This window comes from Thalassophryne amazonica, chromosome 20 (genome assembly GCF_902500255.1).
Source record: "Thalassophryne amazonica chromosome 20, fThaAma1.1, whole genome shotgun sequence".
NCBI lineage: Eukaryota > Metazoa > Chordata > Actinopteri > Batrachoidiformes > Batrachoididae > Thalassophryne > Thalassophryne amazonica.
The window spans coordinates 53999591-54018630 of NC_047122.1; the positions used below are offsets into that span (position 1 = coordinate 53999591).

General features: G+C 41.4%; 2 protein-coding genes across 3 annotated transcripts; both read left to right on the forward strand.

Annotated features, from left to right (window-relative positions):
- The first annotated feature begins 516 nt into the window (after nucleotides 1-516).
- On the forward strand, nucleotides 517-11641 carry LOC117502357 (gasdermin-E-like). Of its 2 annotated transcripts, XM_034161391.1 has the most exons (10): nucleotides 517-750; nucleotides 3189-3404; nucleotides 3494-3686; nucleotides 3798-3975; nucleotides 4617-4737; nucleotides 4861-5019; nucleotides 6975-7102; nucleotides 8198-8387; nucleotides 8486-8556; nucleotides 10212-11641. In XM_034161391.1, the coding sequence occupies exons 2-10, from the start codon at nucleotides 3194-3196 to the stop codon at nucleotides 10446-10448; spliced, it is 1488 nt and encodes a 495-aa protein (XP_034017282.1). In that variant the 5' UTR covers nucleotides 517-750; nucleotides 3189-3193; the 3' UTR covers nucleotides 10449-11641. The 2 variants fall into 2 exon arrangements, with proteins under 2 accessions (XP_034017282.1, XP_034017283.1); XM_034161392.1 differs by lacking the exon at nucleotides 517-750 and having other exon boundaries at nucleotides 3194-3404; nucleotides 6981-7102.
- A 1909-nt stretch (nucleotides 11642-13550) lies between these two features.
- On the forward strand, nucleotides 13551-17749 carry nup42 (nucleoporin 42). The gene is made up of 7 exons (XM_034161320.1): nucleotides 13551-13769; nucleotides 14987-15224; nucleotides 15323-15411; nucleotides 15500-15576; nucleotides 16201-16287; nucleotides 16386-16488; nucleotides 16566-17749. Exons 1-7 carry the CDS (start codon nucleotides 13625-13627, stop codon nucleotides 17117-17119), a joined length of 1293 nt encoding a protein of 430 aa, XP_034017211.1. The 5' UTR covers nucleotides 13551-13624; the 3' UTR covers nucleotides 17120-17749.
- Nucleotides 17750-19040: the final 1291 nt, after the last annotated feature.

Genomic DNA, 19040 nt, shown 5'->3' on the forward strand with positions numbered 1-19040 from the left:
CTGGTGTTTCAAATCTGGGCCTTTTATGACATTATACATTTTTGTGTCATTGGCAAAGCAGATGATGATTGGTACGCTGTTGCGAGATGAAGCGCAGTGGCTCAATTTCTGATCCTTGGGGTTCGCCATATGTTATTTCTTCCCAGTACCAGCGGTTTCTTACTATACAAGCATTTATAGTGCCAATAAAGTTAAACTGTAGTTCATAGTTTATTTTTGGGGGTTGCTTTCCCTGCACTTACTCTCTCATAAAACAGGATGTGGTGAAACTGTTGGTGTTAACAACTTCACTTAATTCAGTCACGTTTTGGGGAATAAATAATTAAATAGCATATATATGTGTGTATATTAAAAAAAAAAACAGCCAGCAAGAAGTCAAGTCTGGTCAAGTTCTGAAACCTACACCCGCGCGCACGTGCACGTGCTCATATGATCATAATTCATTTTCCAGTAAGTGGGCGGGGACAGAGGTTCTGCATCTCCTACCGAACCACAAACGAGCGGTTCGCGCTGCGCACTCCAGCCACAGCAGCTCCGCGCAGACCGAGCAGACTCCCGTTCGTCTTCTCGGACTTTGCATCGATTTTAGTAAGGGCACTGTGATCAGAAATCTCGCTGCTGGACGTGTAGAAACGACTTTTTATTATTATTATAATTATTAGCCACGTTTTGGCTCCTAAGTGGACTTTTACGCACGTACGGTGCCAACTGGACGGACTGTCGCAGAACGACTTGTGGCGATCGTTTGAGGTAAGTAATGATTCTACGATAGTCAAAACGAAGTAAAATAAAGCAAGAGCTCTTCGGAGGGAGGAACGAGTTGAGCAAATGAGTTTTTAGTGGAACACGAAGTCCGGCGGTTGCCGGTTTGTCGTTGCGCTTAGACTTTTGCGTTGGTGTCAATTTGGTAATCTGCGTCATGCGTCTTTGACATTCCTGCGCAGCAGCAGCCTGGATGGTCTGCTGGGAAATGTGCACACGCCTGGCACGCATTTTGCAGACAGTGTCTTGGTACGTGAATGGGACACACTGCTGATGGCGCACGTGGAAACACTCCTGAACACATGATGTAATGAACTTCAGCTTTCCTCACTCCTTCTTGCACAGTCCTTCAGTTTCTGAGAACTGCCTCCTCAGATTTCCCATAAAGTACCACATTGTTTGTTAATGAAGTCCAGGACATATTCAGTGACTTGGAACTGTTCATGTATTCATCCCCTGACTTGTCTGAAGAAAACGTCAGTGAAAGTAATGATTTACTTGTTACACTAAATGATGTCATTATTTGGGAAACTTGTTAACAAGTGGCCGAAGGTGACAACTGGATATCTTTGGGAGGTCTCTGGGAAATCCTTGAGTACTGCTGGAATGACAGTGTCAAATGTGTGGTTATTTAGGGAGATATGAGGAGCATAATTTGGGCAGTGAGGTACCTCCTGCACAGAGGAATGCACCATATGTCCAAAATGTCACAAAAGTCAATCTCGTTTACCCAAGTACCCTCTAAGGAGACCTAGTACCAAATACATCCAGTTTTCACCTTAAGTAACTGGTTTGGATCCAGTTCTCACAAACATACAGAAAGCTCCAGGACTCAAAAGACTTGGTCCTTTGTTTGCCTGCAGAGATATCACCATCGCCACACATTTGCTCAGTGATCTAATAAGTCTAATAAGCTTTTTTTCAGGCATTTCTTTATCTCATAGCCCAGAAATCGAGGTCCAAACCAGATGCTGTTTGTGTGGATGGTCACCTGGAACAACCTTTGTCTTAACAAGGATGAACATTGAACATCTTCCACTGCTGCCAAGGTAGCTTGGGAAACTCCTCACTGCAGTGGCACACTGTCTGTGATATGAAGAACTATAAAGTGGTCATCTCAGTGGGTGGATACTCCTACCTTTGGTTTGGTCACCCCCCACCCCCAATGGCTAGTGTACTGAGGGAGTGGCGGTTGCCATGGCAGACTGGCTACTTCCAATAGTGTCAGGTGTCATCCCTGGGTTTAGCATTGCAAGACAGGTTTTCATTATACCTATCTTGTTAGAATTCTATCCTTATGATCTCACAAAGATCTGATAGATTAAAGTCAGAATGTATCATTATGTGGTGGTTGGATCGCCATTGGTGGTCGCCAAGATCCAGAGGGAATTTGGTTCCATCTTGATGAGTGCTGTCAATAAAATTCAGAAGCATTTTTGAAGGTCTGGTTTGGGCTGTTAGAGAGAAGGATCACAAAACAGTTCTGATCTTTATCTTTTATTTCTGTGTTGTTGGGAATGGACTCTTTCAGGATGAAAATAATCAAGTGGAATGAAGTCTCGGGTGCAGTGGAGAAACCTGATTTTCCTTATTTTGCTGCCTAGTTGTATCTCCTATCGGAATAAAGATTTATACACAACTAACCATAAATTTAACCACATTTAACAGTTTGTATGTTTTAAGTGTTCACCACTTGTCACCACTGGTCCAGTTCACAGCAACAACAACAAAGTAAAATATTAAAAATATTCAAATTTAAGATTTTCCCTGATGTCACTACCACTTCTAAATAATTCAACCAAAATGACACAACACACTGAGTCTTTGTCAGTGTGTGGTTGTGCTGTGGTTAACACGGAGTGGAGCGCACTCTTGATTTTATTCAGGGGAAGTGCCACACGTGTGTAGCTTCTGTCGTACTCTCTAGGCCACAGGGTTTTGTTCATTGTTCCTCAAACATCAAGAAATAAGTAAATAAAGCCTGAGTTTTGTTCACGTCTTCCTCCAGTGGCAGAAATCCTCCTTCTCGCCTGCTTGTTTTAAATATTTAAGCTTTGACAACTGAGCCGGTGTAGTTTTCGGGCTGAAGTGTGTTTGTGTGGATGTGTTCTACATTCAGTGGGCGTGTTAACATGAATGGGGACTTCCTTTAGGCCGCGTGACTCATCAGCATCTGTCTTCGATTTTGAAGGACAGCATGGGGCACCGTAGGGTTGCAAATGTGGTGTTTTGGGACTTTTCGAACTCACTTTTATTGACAAAGCTTTAATAAAAAAGCATTTCAGGGGAAATTCTCAACTGAAAATTCCCTTCACATCTATCAACTGTAGTAAATTTTATTATAAAAGCTCTTTAGGTGTCTTGATGTTGGTCTTCGGTGCCTGACAGTGTGCCAAACTGAAGTTGTCCCTTCTATGTGTCTGCAGGAGCCATGTTTTCCAAAGCCACTGCTAAATTCGTCCGCCAGATTGATCCCGAAGGAAGCCTCATTCACGTGTCCCGACTGAATGACTCCCACAAACTTGTTCCGATGTCACTGGTGGTCAAGCGCAACCGCTTCTGGTTCTGGCAGAAGCCCAAATACCAACCGACAGATTTTAAACTCAGTGACTTGCTGCAGGGGGATAAGGCGCTCAGTCCTGGTATGTGTGCATAATTTATGTCTGTACTGTAGAGATGATGGTTAAATAAATAAAAAAATTCCCAGTTTTAAAGCCATGTGTCCTGTTAGTTGTTTCCGAGACAGAATTTCTGACCTACCAGGGGACGTATGGGGACAAGCTCAGTGGAAAGTTGGACACAGAGGTTGGTGTTGCCAGCGTGACAGTGGAGGGGCAGGGCTCATCTAAGCTCCATTCATCATTTGGAAAGCTGAAGAAAGAGGAACTAGAAGTGAAGAAGCTGCTTCTGGACTCTAAAGATAGGTGTGAAAAGAATTCCTTTTTGACTGAAGTAGAACAGATGTCATCTCATAGTAGATTACTGGTGGCTGTACACACTGATCTGTTGAAGACCTCTTCTGTTTTGGGTTCCAGGTTGGTGGACATGGGTCATGTCCTGGTGCAACAGCTTGAGAAACGAGCTGACATCCTGGCGGTGGTGAAGGAACGGATAATCACCACCATCCCCTGCTCCGTCACCGAAACAAAGCAGGACCAGTGTTCCCTTCAGGGGGTGCTGGCACTAGTGGGAACGCTGGGAAGCACTGTTAAGGTAAGCTCAACACTTAAGTGTGAATTTTTTTTCTTATCAGTAGTGACACAAGTCAGTGAGAAAGAATTGTGTCATTCAACATCTTGCGTGGAAGCAGCAGATGCTTGCATTGCGTTAGTCTTTAGAGAGTTTGCTACGTATTGTTGAACGTTGTCTAGCCATCTCCCCATCACAGACCATTGGGATGTACTAGTCCATGGGCTGACACTCCTGTTATAGTCCAGAGCACCTAACCTGAGACCAAATCATAAGCAAGACCTGAGTGTATTGAAACCGAGACAAGACCAAGACTTTGAGTAGTTGAGACCAAGTCGAGGCCAAGACTGGATCAGTGCGAGTCCCACGATGTATGACACATTTATAATAAATCGTGGACCCTACAGACCACACGCACAATAATTCCATCAATATGTCGATATATCTCTTTATATATAAAGACATATAGTATATAGCTATATATATATATATATATATATATATATATATATATATATATATATATATATATATATGTAAACTGTAACTATATATATCTGTAACTATCCAAATTTACAATTTATTTTTAATTTAGACCTCCATAAAAGTATGTGGCCTTGATGAAACAAAACTACATTTTAAACTCTCCCTGTGTCTAATGCCAGGTGTGTTTGAGGGACAGTAATGACATGCACATGGACTCTGATGTTTCTTTGGAGATCCCGCCCGGCACCGTCATTGCTTACAGCATCCTGGAGCTGGAGATTAAGAAAGATGGGCATTATGGTGAGCAGAACATGTCACACCAAGTCATATCTCATTGGGAACCTACATGGTTCAGTTGACCCTGCAAACATCTCCATTTGTGTGCATACTTCTTTTTCAGTGATGGTGTTTGTATATTTTCAGATTTATGCCTGCAGCCTGGTGCTATAGGTGGTTTTGAGGGAGACTCAGGAACATCTTCGCCATCCTATGATGCCTTTAACTATGTCCATCAGGTGGATGGACTTGAGTGGAATGAGCAGGAGCTTCCGGAAAAAATCTCATTAAAGGCACTGCAAAATGGTTGGTGTCCATTCATTCACACTTTCAGAGCAGTCAATCAGTAATGAGTCAGGTACTAAGTTTCAACCACTAGTAAACTGCATTCATTCTCAGGGTAGCTGTGCATCACTGCCCTCACCATACTGCCAAACCACACTGGGTCCTGATTGTCATCTATCCAGGCTAAAGCCCTGTCCATAGCTATCTAGCTGCCACAGCCAAGGGCTATGTGGGTATCCTCTTGGCTCTTTACAGTTGCTAGGGTCCTAAACACTGATCATGCTTACGGGCAATAGCTTGCTAGTGTCAGAGCTGAACCTCATTTACAATGCAAGTACCATTCCTCATTTGAGTCTCCCTAAGTATCCACTTGTTTAATACAGAATCATTCCAAGAGTACATAGGGGTTCTATGGAAAGACCTAGTACCATAGATATGCCATCGTTGCCTTAGGTCAGTGGTTAGAGTCCAAGTCTCACAACCATATTGTAAGACTGGAAGCACCAAGAGCCTAAAGACTTGGACCTTTGTCCTGCAAAGATGTCAGCATTACCAAACACATCTGTCCAGGTACTTTGTGATTCCATAAGCTCTGATATCTCTTGACCTCATAGGTTGGACTCCCAGAGAAATGATCATCACTGTCCAGATAAACGAATCAACAAATTTGACACTTTTACTACATACGTACATACATAATTAAACACTATTGTCCAGGAAATTATTGAAAGCCTGAGTTTTGATACAAGCCAATGGCAAACCAATATACTCCAATTCTTCCTTGAGGCCAAAGCCAATTGCTCCAGTCATAATCTATGACTGAATGTTACTGAGCAAAACTGGTGACAACGGGCAGTTACAGTTTGTACAGGGGTCAAAAGATAAAGTTACTCCAATTTTGGTAAAAAGTCAGGCAAATTAAAAAACAAAAGGCAATGTTTACGGTTTCGGCACTCTGCCAAAATAATTTCCTTAGGGATTAATAAAGTTCTTTCTTATTCTTTTCTTATTCTTAATCTTAAATTTTTGGTTGTGCTGATTTTGACTGTGTTGAATGTTTGGTCTTCAGAGTGGTCTAACAAGGTCAGCATCCATTGGATTCTATTACATATGACATATGTTACCCCGTAACAAGATAACTCCACATACAAGATGGCGCAGACTATTCCTTTTTAAGTGTTGTTTTGTTCTTTTAAATGGTACCAAAAATCTGCTTGGCCCATGGATGACTTCATTGGGCTTCTCCATTGGTTCCACAAAGATCACAGCACATTGGTTCCACAAAGATCACAGCATCATCTGCAAAAGCAGAGTAAGCAAATCTTTACTTTCTGACAGTCACCTAAATTTCTCAACTCCATGAGCTTACCAAACTCCGAGCCCATAAAAGCATTCAATATGATAGGAGCCAGAATGAGTCTCTGGTGAATGAGTGGTGTGCAAAGTGGACACCAAGAGACTTAGCCTCAATTGTAAGTGCAATTCCTGGCAGCTTTCAAGGTCTTGTGTAGTCTTGATCATTCAGCTTCTAAGTTATCATTATGATCCTAAGACAAATAGAAGACTGTGCTGCACCCTGGCGGTCACCAGCCTACTGTGTTGGACTTTACTGTTGACGGTGTCATAGACTGAAGGCAAGACTAGGTCTTGTCTTAGAAGAACTCCCATGTTCTATTTTTGTCTTTGTTGTGTTTTGTTTTTGCAAGGCATCCACCCAGATTACATGTGACACAGTCTGATTTTGAAATATTGGCACATATTTCAAATATGTATAGGTGCGAGACTTAACCTAAATCCACATATTTGATGGTAAAAGGGAAATCGCTGGAAATAGACTCTGTTTATTTGTGTTTGAGCAGTGACATTTGCCTAAATCCTAGGAATATCAAGGCTTTAGTGACATCAGTACCAGCCGAACATGACATGCGATCATGGCAACAGTTTCAAGTCTGATGTATAATCTTTATTCCTGTCAGTTGCAGAGTCGCCGGAGATGGATCTGTCTCTTCTGGCAGAGCTTCCCGAGTCCACTCGGTCTGATTTGTTCCAGAAACTCAAAGAGACTATGAGAGACCGAGTGACTCTGTCTTATGTTGAATATGAGGTGAGTTGAATCTTACTTGTGATATTTATGAAAACTGAAGTCATGGTAGCTAACATACCTAGATGGTCCCACAGATAATTAGTTTGGATGCAATAGTGTATTTACAAGGTCTGCTAGAAAAGTATCGGATCTTTTTATTTTTTTCAAAAACCTGATGGATTTGAATCACGTGTGTTTGCATGAGCAAACCTTGAACCTTCGTGCGCATGCCTGAACTTTTTCACGCCTGTCGATTGCGTCATTTCCTGGTAAGCAGCCTTTGTGTGGGACGTGTGCAGCGCGCTCGGTGGATTTTCATTTCAAGGAAAAAGACGGAATGACTAGAGCAGCGCCGCATCAAATTTTGCCAGAAACTGGGTAACAGCCAGGTGGAAACCATTCGGATGATTCAGACGGCTTTCGGTGACGTTTCAGTCGTGTGACCATCCGAGAAATTGTGGAAGAGGTGGGCATGTCACAACATGTCCTGTGAGACTTCAACACAAAGGCGCTTTTGCTCCGCCATCGGCAGCTTCGTTCCGAAGCCATCGGCATGATTTTCACCGCCACTCTTTTCATGGCCAAATCTTCTGTCACAGTGGAATGTGCCAAAAAAGTGCTGATGTCCACCTCTTCCGCAATTTTTCGGATAGTCACACAACGGTCCCACATCACCACAGTGTTCACTTTGGAAATGATCTGGTCATTTCAGCATGTTGATGGCCGACCGGAGCGTGGCTTGCTCTCCATGGTTGTGTGGACGTCTTTAAACCAGTTGTACCGCTCCTTAATCTGTGTGATGCCCATAGGATCATCACTGAAAGCCGTCTGAATCATCAGAATGGTTTCCACTTGGCTGAAAACACGCCGAGCGCACGACACACACCTCACACAAAGGCTGCTTACCAGAAAATGATGCAATCGACAGGCATGAAAAAGTTCACGCATGCGCACGAAGGTTCAAGGTTTGCTCATGCAATCACACGTGATTCAAATCCATCAGGTTTTTGCAAAAAGTAAAAAGGTCCAATACTTTTCTAACAGACCTCGTATTTCATTCTCATTGTAATTATTCTGTTGTACTTTTTCTACTTGATCGGTTTCTCTTTCTGTCAGCTGGAGGAGTGGTGCAGGGGCAAAGCGTTTGATATGACAAACCAGGAGGACCTGTCGGTGAGTCAGAAAACAACAGCATCTGCCGTGTTGGACCTACTCCATCCCATCGCAAACAGTGACAATGAAAAGGGCGAATCTGGTGTCCCTGCATACCTGTTCTCAGCTCATCTGCTGGTCAGCGCTTTGGAAGGTAAAGAAAAACTCCACATCTGTTCTGTGAATGTCTGTTATATACATATGAATCAACAGCACTGGAAAAAAATGGTGTTTTCTCACTATATGTTGTAGAACTGCCTGATGAAAGTCTGAGCCTCCTTAGTGAGAGTTGTCCTGAGTTTCTCGAAGCTGTTGACACACTGGTAAGTGGACTTACCTCTTGAGAGTGTTTGACTCAGGTCAAAACAGGTTTCTTATATTTGATGAAAGTCGAATGTCTTGAGAGATTTACCTATCCCAGCAAGGATATTTACATATCTGAGAGCTTGGCCTATGTAGTTGAGAGATGTTTGGGAACAACTTATGGAGTCTTGAGGTCTGGGTACTTCCTGTTTAACTGAAGATTGTGAGACTTTGACTCTGACCAGTAACCAAAGATGGACCTGGATGTCTTTGATACCAGGTCTCTTCAGAGAATCCTTGAGTGCCACTGGAAAGGCTTTGGGTCTCATCATCCAACCGATGCAAGTGCCATAATTTCCACCTGAAAAAGTTGGCATTTTTATGTGCTTGCAATTGCATCCTCTAAATCAAGTTACCACTTGCACCCAAGTGGGATTGTTGGTCTAAAAATGAAGAGTTGTCAGATGTACAGCTGGTGCATTGATATCGTCTTGCAACAGAAAGTGTTTACCCACCCTCGGCTTCTTCGTCACCTTTGCAACCTCACTGAGATTGAGTGGCTTGCAGTTGAATTGACAGATCAGCCACCAGAACCCTAGCACCAGAGATATCGAACATCCTGTCAATAGGAGCAGCCTTGTGCAACTAGTTGGCCGAATAGCAAAGTATAGCAAAGTCATCTGTCAGGGGTGTGCCATCACTTCAGAGATAGGCTACCAAAAACCAGGTGTCAAGTCCAGCTCAGTGTATAAAGAGCATAAAACTCAAATATGTCTTTCACTTTGCTTGCCTGCCCATACAAGGGTACTTCAAAAAGATCTCGGCCTCACCCTCAAACTAAAGTATCTGAAGGCTCAAGATGTGACGTTCTTCCATGAAGGAATTGCGAAGCTTGGACATCAGTGGACCAAGTGCATTGAAGTTAAGGTAGACTGTTGAAAAATAATGCAAGAAAACAACCATTAAACAAAATAAGAGTAAATACTCATGGAAAAACTAAGGAACCTCACTATACTACTGAACTGCTTCACCCCAGGCAGCCTTGGTGGCTGATGTCTGCTCTAAGTCACTGCTAATGCGTTAATGTGCCAGAAATCCTTTCACTTGCACCTTCTTCTTTGATATTACATTGCTGTCTGCTTGGCACTGTCCAATTTAAAGTGAAGGATATATGCCAACTTATGTTTAGACTACAACACACCTACAGTATTGAACACAATAAATCCAACCCCTTTGAATCCAGTGCACGCCTTTTTGCCAGTATTTTCCTTTGCTTAAACTGCAGTGTGCTTGGACACACCCCAAATGGACTTTTTTGCATCCACTGTCTAGACAGAACCCTTTGAGTCAATAAAATTTTCCTCGGGGACCTGAGGTATATGACTTGCATCAACAGGGAACATCTATACAGCACTGTGATAATGACGTGCTTCTCTATGTATTCTCCAGCATACACGTGTGTCAGCAACTGGAAAAGGCAAAGGGGATGCCCACGTATCACCTGCAGATAGATGGCTAGTTTTGTGAGGCGGGGATAGGCGGGTGTTCAGCCTGGGTCACTGCCAATCAGTACCCAGGACAGTTCCAGACCTGACCTGGCATATACATTGTCCACTTGTGGTGCAGTCGAATAGGATAATAACTTGTTTTTGTTGGACTGTCCTCTCCCATCCAGAGGTGCAGGTTGGAGGACAAGGACTTGGATCTCTCCATCCACTCTCTTCCAGTCATGCTGCAGGATGACCGCAACTTTGAACTGGCAAATCAGCTTCTGAGCACCACTAATGTGATGCTAAGACGGGAGACTGACAGGCTGTGGGTGGAGAAAGGAGATAAACCAGGGGTTCCTGCATTGGTCCTCTACATCAGCATCCATGGACTGTCCATACTGTGTTGTGGACAGAAGCAGTAATGGCGTCTGGCAAATATATAAATTTGAAATGTATTACTTTTTGATTATTTCTTTATTGAAGTATTCATTACATTTGAGTTTATTTCATACTGTATGTTTACATCACAGCCATTGATTATTTTATTGTTTTTATTACGTGACAATACAGATTATCCTCTTTAATCAAAAATATTTAAAGCTAGCATCTCAGTATATTTTTGTAAAGAAAAAAATTATGTAATCAATTGTAATACTGTGATCCAACTTTGATTTGATTCAGAAGTGTGGTCAACGGTTTTGTTGCTTATGAACCGTTGAAAACTTTAGTACTTATGAGCCTCTATTTTAGAAAATGTATTTCTTTCAGAAAAAGCTCTAAATATTCAAAAGTTTGCTTTTATCACATTAAAATATTAAATGTATGTAGTGTATAAGCTGAATAGTCCATGATGGTTAAGATGATTTAACTGAACTCAGTGTTAAGCTGCAGACGAGACGAATCAGTTTTGATTTGTTTGTGCATCAATGGTTCCGGTTATGTTGGTCAATCATCTATTTTTTAAACAGTGTATCTGTAAAAGTGTCAGGATTCTAAGCAAATTCTGACATGTATTACAGCAGAATTTGTTTGCAGACTTTAGATTTCTTTCTTGATAAATATTAAGAAAAATTGCTGAAGTGAATGTGACATGCAGATGAACGGGCATGATTTTTCTGATATGTTCTGTATGGGACTCTTGCATATTAGAAGGCCGAAAAACATTCCTATTGGCATGTTTACATATTTAAGCTAATCAAAATGTAGTAATTAAATGAGGCTATAGTATATGAATGTATAACATTTTTTGCAACCGCATGCTCAAACATACAGGTTTATTCTGTTTAGAGGACTTTCTACTACGATTGTATTTGGCTCAATATTATATATACAGTATTTATCATTCCCAAAAGTACTAAAAACATTTCCACCCAACTGCAGTATTGATATGTGGAATGTATATTTTTACACGAGATTTTTAAGAAACTTTCACATTACTTTTCCTGTTCATTCATGTGTATTATTGAAAATCATTGTTTGGAAGTATGTGTTTTGATTTATGTTATGGTATTCTATGTTTTTGTAAAATCTAAGTATCCTTCTTTATGTAGTTCCTCCCTGACTTTCAATGGTGCAAGTAGGTTTTATTGCCCACATAGAACGGTCTATCCACCACACAGAGATGTGTTTTTCTGACTATTTTTTTGTTGTTTGGGAACTTATAGTTTTGGCAAGACTTCCTCTAATAGTATTATTTTAAAATTTTCTTTACATTGTGTTGCAATGTAAAAAAAAAAAAAAAAAAAAAATCTGCAATATGTAACCATTACTGTCAAATGTATGACTGGAATTTCTTGTTCCTCAAAGTATTTATTTTATATTTGTGCATGTAGAAACCACTTTTATGCAAAGTGTAGGCCTGAAACTCTTCCTGTTTGCATATTTGTGACATATTTGTTTTCAAGAGACGCATCTTGTTGAGTGCCTCCTCCAAGATGGCGGCAGTACTTAGTGGGTCAAATCTCCAAGGACCTTTCGGGCATTTTTTTTTTCACACATTATTTTATTGCCAGCAAAAAGTAAATTTCTAACTTAGGTTAGGGTTTACCTCGAGGAAGTCGGGGTAATAGTTACAGTTAGTAATACCTGAAAAGTCCTTGGAAGTGCTCCCTGATGATTGCTAGGTGAAGAGGAGTTTTTAAATAGTTCCTATGGTATTAAAATGTTCTCTTTTTAATGTGTTTGTAATGTTTTACAATGGAGAGCACTTTGAAAATTTCTGACTGAATGTATTGTATAAATAAATGTATGTTGTAAATTTGTGTTTTCTTGTATCTTTCTGTAATCAATTTCTGCTGAGTCATACTTGGCATACTTCTGGGTCCATGCTGCCACTGTGTGGTCCCACTCTGAAATGCCTGAAGACAAAAATTTATTTATACATTTTATTTTATTTTTATTTAACCAGGTTAGTCACACTGAGATTGAGATCTCTTTTACAAGGGAGACCTGGACAATTATAAAATTCCCAATTCACCTACCCTGCATATCTTTAGATGTGGGAGGAAGCCGGAGCACCCGGAGGGAACCCATGCAAACTCCACACAGAAAGGACACAGGGTCATTTTATTTTTCATTTATTTCATTGATCCATACAGCGAGAGTCTTATGAATCCTGTTGGACAGGATGCAGGTTGTTTCCCAAAATTGGAGCAACTTTAATTTTTGACCCCTGTACAAACTGAAATTGCCCTTTGTCACCGTTTTTGCTGTTTTTAACCCCATAACTTCATAACATTCAGTCAAAGATAGTCCAAACTATACCTTTTTGGAATCTTTATGATGATGACGAATAATGTGGTATAGTTTTAAATATGATTGGAGCATCTTTTAATTCTGACCCCTGTGTAATTCCTACCTAGTTGCCTATAGAAAAATCAAGTGGATAGTCTGCTTTTTCAAAAGAGTAATGTCTAAGGGGTATTTGTAGCGAATTAAATGTAGAAGACGCCGAGGAAGAACAGGCAGTCTTGGGATGTGTCCACCACTGCAGGGAGGCAGAAGGAGTAAAGCAAATACTCCTGACATGTAGCCAGTACTCTGAAGAGAGAGAGGAACTGAAGAGGGTAACAAAGAACCTGTTTTATTGAGCAGCTTACTTAGTTTACCTGGTACACAGCTCACAGCCAAAGCAGTTATAGATTTTCTGAAGAAAACTCAACTTGCGAGGAGATTTTACGTTTTTTTGTTTTGTTAATTTAGTCATGCATTGACATCCCAAAGTGATCACACCTCAGTCCAGTAGATGGCGGTAATGCACTAAGATTGCGAGATGCCCTTAAAAGTCACAGAAGAAGACGAAGAAGAAGAACTCTGTGCCGTCACCTTGGGAATTTGTGTTTAAGTTCCTTAAGGACACGGGACTTTTGTTAGGATTTAGTGGACCTTATTTATCTAGTTTTTTGTTTGTTTGTTTTTTGTTATTGTTATTTTATTTTGTCACTCCTTCGTCGATGCTCCACTCCTGTTGTTACACAATTGCGCAGTTGGTGGCGGTAATGCAACGTTCCGGATGTCAACCGCCAATAAATTACACGAAGAAGAAGAACAAGCAACACTTACAGATGAACGGCAGGGGGTACAAAAAAATTTTAAGAAAATGACAGTTTGCAGTTATTTTTTGCAAGGCCGCTGCCGGTATGGCGAAAAATGTTGGAATGAGCATCCGAGAGACGGCAGAGGAGGAGGAGGTGAAGGATACAGCAACAGCTACAGTGAGTCTGCTCCGCGGCGGAGCAGAGAAGGTCAGAGCGCAGACAAAAACACCACGCAGTCGTGACTAACGAACCTTAGGGTTACCGTTAAAGTTCAGGGACAATGACAGATGACGCCAAGTTCTTCTGTTCAAAATGCAGAAACTGTGACGGATAGTTAGCCATGTAAAGTCAAAGTGCTAACATCAGGTCCGAATAGCTTGTTTTCGCCGTCAGTTTACACAGTGTCGTCTGTGTTTGGGAAAAGTGGTTTTCAATTTACTGGAACAAAATATTCAAGACTGAATTCATTAACAAGCTAATGTTGACAGCCGAAAGTACACAACTGAAAAATTCCATCAGCCATTTTTTTGGGCGCCATTGCGCACGCGCAAGACAAAGTTCAAAGTTAGCTTGGTGCATGAGGGGGCTCAACTGCACAAACAATAAACAGCACCAACATTACAACAGTGATACTCACGGAATAAATACAACCAACAATAAAATAGCATAAATAACCTTAAAACTATGGGGTTAAAATTGTCTCACTAATATTTGTAAATGCACGCAGGGTGATCTACAAATAATCATTGATTTGCAAATGTGTTCAGATATCCACAAATGCAAATTTCATATTTGTAACTTGTAAATTGGTCTTTCCATTCCATTTTCCCTTTGTAAAAATGACAGAGTTGACGTTAATGTCGATAAACTGTCTGGAATTACTTTTGTTTGTCGTTACATGTGGAAAGTAAATGACACTTCTTTTATTTATTTATGTATTTTGCAGCAGCAGCTGGCCCAACCCTTTCTGCTGGGTGAGGGCTGAGCTCACAGCAGCCTGACTGTTCCAAAACACACAACAGAAACTAACATGTATGATTTTAGGGTTTATAAATGTTTTGGCCGTTAAGGTATGCCAGCAAAAATTTAGCGGACTGAAAGTCAGTGGAACTAAATTTAGCGGAAGCTAAATGGGCGTTAATAGTTTTCAACATTAGCTGAAAAGCTAATCCGCTAACAGAAAAGTTAGCTGTGCTAATTCACGGATTAGTGGAACTGTGCCCACCACTGGCTATATTGCATCATCTTTAAATGTCGATCCATGCTTTTGTGTTTCTGGACGTTCTAACGCTGCCATGTGAATGTTGCAGCAGAAGTCGAGACTCATCGGATGAGGCCACTTTTGGTTAGCATGCATTTTTTTTGTGTTACTCAACCAGCTAACTTCTCACAACTACGTTTGTATTGTCACACATTTGGTTTAGGGTTTGGAAACAGAGTTTGGGTGAATCCAAATCAGCGATCAGGAAGAGGTTTTATCCAGCCTCCAGCCTTCCCATCTCATAACGATGACAGTTGGAATCGCAGCAGCCAAAGAGGAGATGTGAAGAGCTCCGAATTCAGCTTTTCTACTCAGAATCGATTTTCATCACTCAGCGGTGCCACGTCTTACGATAAAGGTGGCAGAGGAGGAGCTGAAGATAAAGACGATGAGAAACTCCTGTGAGTGCACCCCCACCCTTTCTTTTCTGACCTACATTAAAAATTGTTGACGACGTGTGCAGGTACGGATGTGACTCTTCTATCTTGTTGTCAAACAGCGAAACTGTTCAGTTGGACATGGAGAGCTGGGAGAGTTCAGGGCAGTGGGGCTTCTCTTGTTACGCCTTCATGAAGACACTGGTGTCAGGTCCGTACTGGACAATAATGTGAATGTGGAAAAATGAGTTTTCCTCTGTAGCCACAGCAGCGATTTGTTTATTTTGTGTCCTCTGCAGGCTTCTCAGATGTCTCTCCAGAAGAACTCCGGTTGGAGTTTTACTTGTCGAGAGTGACAGGAGATCTGCAGAGCTATGTAAGTTTAGTAAGGCGTAGTAATATCAGTAAGTCCACAAGCAGTGGCAAATCTCGCCGCTACAATAGAGCTCGGCGATAGTTTTTATCTCTCAAAACAATTTTTTGTATATCAATAATATTATAGGCCTCTGTCTTTGTGGTTGGAGAAACTGAGTAGTGATCTGTTTCCTTCTCTGCTCCGCTCCAACATGAAGCTGTGAATGGAGATGCAACCATTCCAAGTTTCTCCACCCACATCCACACAAGCCTCTAATTCTCTGAGCTGTCATGGGTGTGTTGGTGGCTTCCCTTGCTCAGCTTCTTCCAGCGTGCTCACACAGTTTTCGAGAACAGTCTGTTTGACACAGATTTCCCGTACAGTCCCATACTACATTAGATTAGATAGAACTTTATTGATCCCATGGGAAGACTCCCTCAGGGAAATAGAGCTTCCTGCAGTAGTGTATAGCAGCACACAGGGTAAGAAGCACACAGTATCAAAAGTGAATGTAAAAAAGAAAAACACTTTACAATGTAAATACCAGGTATACTGGTTTATTGGCAACTACTGTTCTTCTCATTCCCGACCTCTGTCTTCCTGTTTTTGCATTTCTTCATGATTAATTTTGTGTCCGCGTTTTAGTTCAATGGCGTCAATCAGCTCCTGACCCAGTGGAGAAGCAGAGTACAGGAACTAAAGGTTATGAGCCCTCCTACCCGCATTGCGTTGGTGAGACTCTGTTCCTGTTGATGTGTGTTCAGGTGTTTTTGAGGGACTGTTTAAAGGAGGTGGTTGGTTTCTGAAACTGATGTATTTTTTTCATACAGCTGAAAGAATTACACAACACGGTGTCTCAGGGTTCTTCAAACAGCTTTGGTTCAACAGCAGCCACTGGATTTGGTTCTTCGACATCCAGCTTTGGAGCAGCAGGTGAGGGTCAGATGTTTAATATTTTTTTGAGTCGGTTTGTAAGATTATTTGACATTTGAGTTGATTTATTCTGACAGGCTTTGGAGCTCCAGCTCAAGTCCAAGCCAACAGTTTCAGCTTCAAGCCTTCAAGAGCTGGATTCGATTCTGCGGCGGCACCAGCTTCCTCCTCAGGGTTTGCTGGAGTCACGTCATCTTCAGCACCTTTTTCTGGCTTTGGTTCTTCCGCTGCCCCCTCAGCTGTTCCTTCGGCATCGACATTCTCTTTCGCTTCTCCGGCCACTGCAGGGCCTGTGTTCCCGTCCGGCTCATCAGCCACTGCGGGGTCTGCGTTTTGCTCTGCTTCAGAGTTTAGTTTCTCCTCAGCATCGAACAAAGTGGGATTCGGGGGTGGTTTTTGGGCTGAAGCGCCCGTCGCAGCAGGGAGCAGCAGTGTATTTGGACAGTCAAGTGGAGGATTTGGAAGTGCTGTTGCAGCTGGAGCAGGAACTGCCGCAGGAACTCCAGGGGAGTTGTATTCCCTCCAAAGTGCACTGACTGCAGAAGAAGTGAGCGAGTTCAAAGCTAAACAGTTCACTGTGGGACAGATCCCGCACAAACCTCCACCATCTGACATACTGATGGTGAATTGATGTGGTGGAAGAGTCACAATCATTTTAAAATAAACACCCCGTGTGTAAACAGCTTTAATCACCTACACATATAGAACTCAAGCTCCACCCTCCCATACTGAAAAATGAAGCCAGCATGGTGCCAAATATTGCAGTTCATTGAGTGACCACTTGAGGCTGGATACAAGAGTCACTCCCTGTAGATACTCATGCTAAAATTCCCAGCTTTACAGCAGAAATAAACATTTACCACCTGGCACAAAACTGGTTTGGTATCTAAAGGTAGTTTCCCCTGATCAACAATGCAAGATATTTTAAGCTGTAAAGTTATTAATATTTAGGGGCATGGTCATTTTTAATGACAGTTTTGTGCTAGCAAGCCAAGTCCAGCGTCCCGTGAGTGTTGGCTGCTAGCTGCTGTGGATTTATTCATGTTTGTCCTTTATGAGCATTTTATTACAGATATCTGAGATAATATGGCTTAATTGCACTAAGGGACTATCTAAGAAGTCTTTGCTGCAGTATTTCCGTTAAGTGAAAAGTTAAAATAATTTATTTTATATATTAGCATTTAGGGGGTGGTGGCCAAGTGGTTAATGCACTTGGTTTCAGTGCAGAAGGTTCCGGGTTCAAATCCCATCCCCGCCACATTTCTCCATGTAATGTGGAGTTGCGTCAGGAAGGGCATCTGGCATAAAACCTGTGCCAATTCAACATGCAGATCCACCTTGGATTTGCTGTGGTGACCCCGAGTGCAAACAAGGGAGCAGCCGAAGGGACTTACATTTTATATATTAGCATTTGGCATTTGAGCTGCAGAACTGCTCTTCAGAAATCCTATGGTCCAGAATATATATAGTCTATGATTGAACCCAAATCAAGATGATAGATTCATGGTAATTATGGCGGGAAATACTGCTGTCTCTATAATAGTTAATGATTTTTGTGTGTGTGTGTGTGTGTGTGTGTGTGTGTATAAACTCTGTTAGCCACAGGTCTGTAATATCCACTACACATTTGTTTTTTCCTGCAGTATTCACTAAAATTGGGGAATTGTTGAATTCATATCATTAGGATATTGATTGTATCATTCTGTTTGTGCAAACTTTATATGCACTGTGCCCAAAGTTAAATTACAATAAAACAGCAACGTTAATGCGTTGCATGAATATGTGAATATGATTGCTAAAAAAATTTATAGTGTAGCATTAAAAACAAGTATGGCATTTTAAGTATTTTAATTAATGGTATATTTTGACAGAAATCTGGGAAAATGTGAAGTACTTGATGTAACATCCCCATCTCATACGTTTTTCGTTACACGACTCAATTTGTTACTTAAACCCCACTGGCCTGGGACGGGATTACAAAAGGCGGTCTGTCCATTCAGCTGTCACGTTTCATAACCTTATGATTAAAAAGGTGTGAAATTTGGTAGACTTAACAAGGGGCATTCCTGTTGTCTTTTTCACCAGATTTCATGTCTGCACCGCTAGACCTGTAGCGCCACCAACAGGACAAATTTCAAACTTTTCTGCATGCAGCTGTTGGAAGTATTTGATTTTCAATAATCAGGTGTCATTGGATTACATGGAAAAGTCTTAAAAAAAAAAAATTCACAAGCCACAAATTTTGGTCAATCCTCAAAAAGTTGGATTGTTTATGTTTGGCCCAAACCTCACCATTCTATTTAGGTGCATTTATATTATTATTATGCTAGGTACCATGTTTCTTGTGATTACGTAATAGAATATTGAAAAATGGGAGTTGCAGTTCCATGTTTTAGCCAGGAGATGGTGGTAGAACCTTTTAAAAACAGTGCCAAGCACAAACTTTTATTAATCCCTTGGGAAGACTCCCTCAGGGAAATTGAGGTTCTAGCAGCATTGTATAGCAGCACACAGGGTAAGAAGCACACAGAGTATCAAAAGTGAGTAAAAAG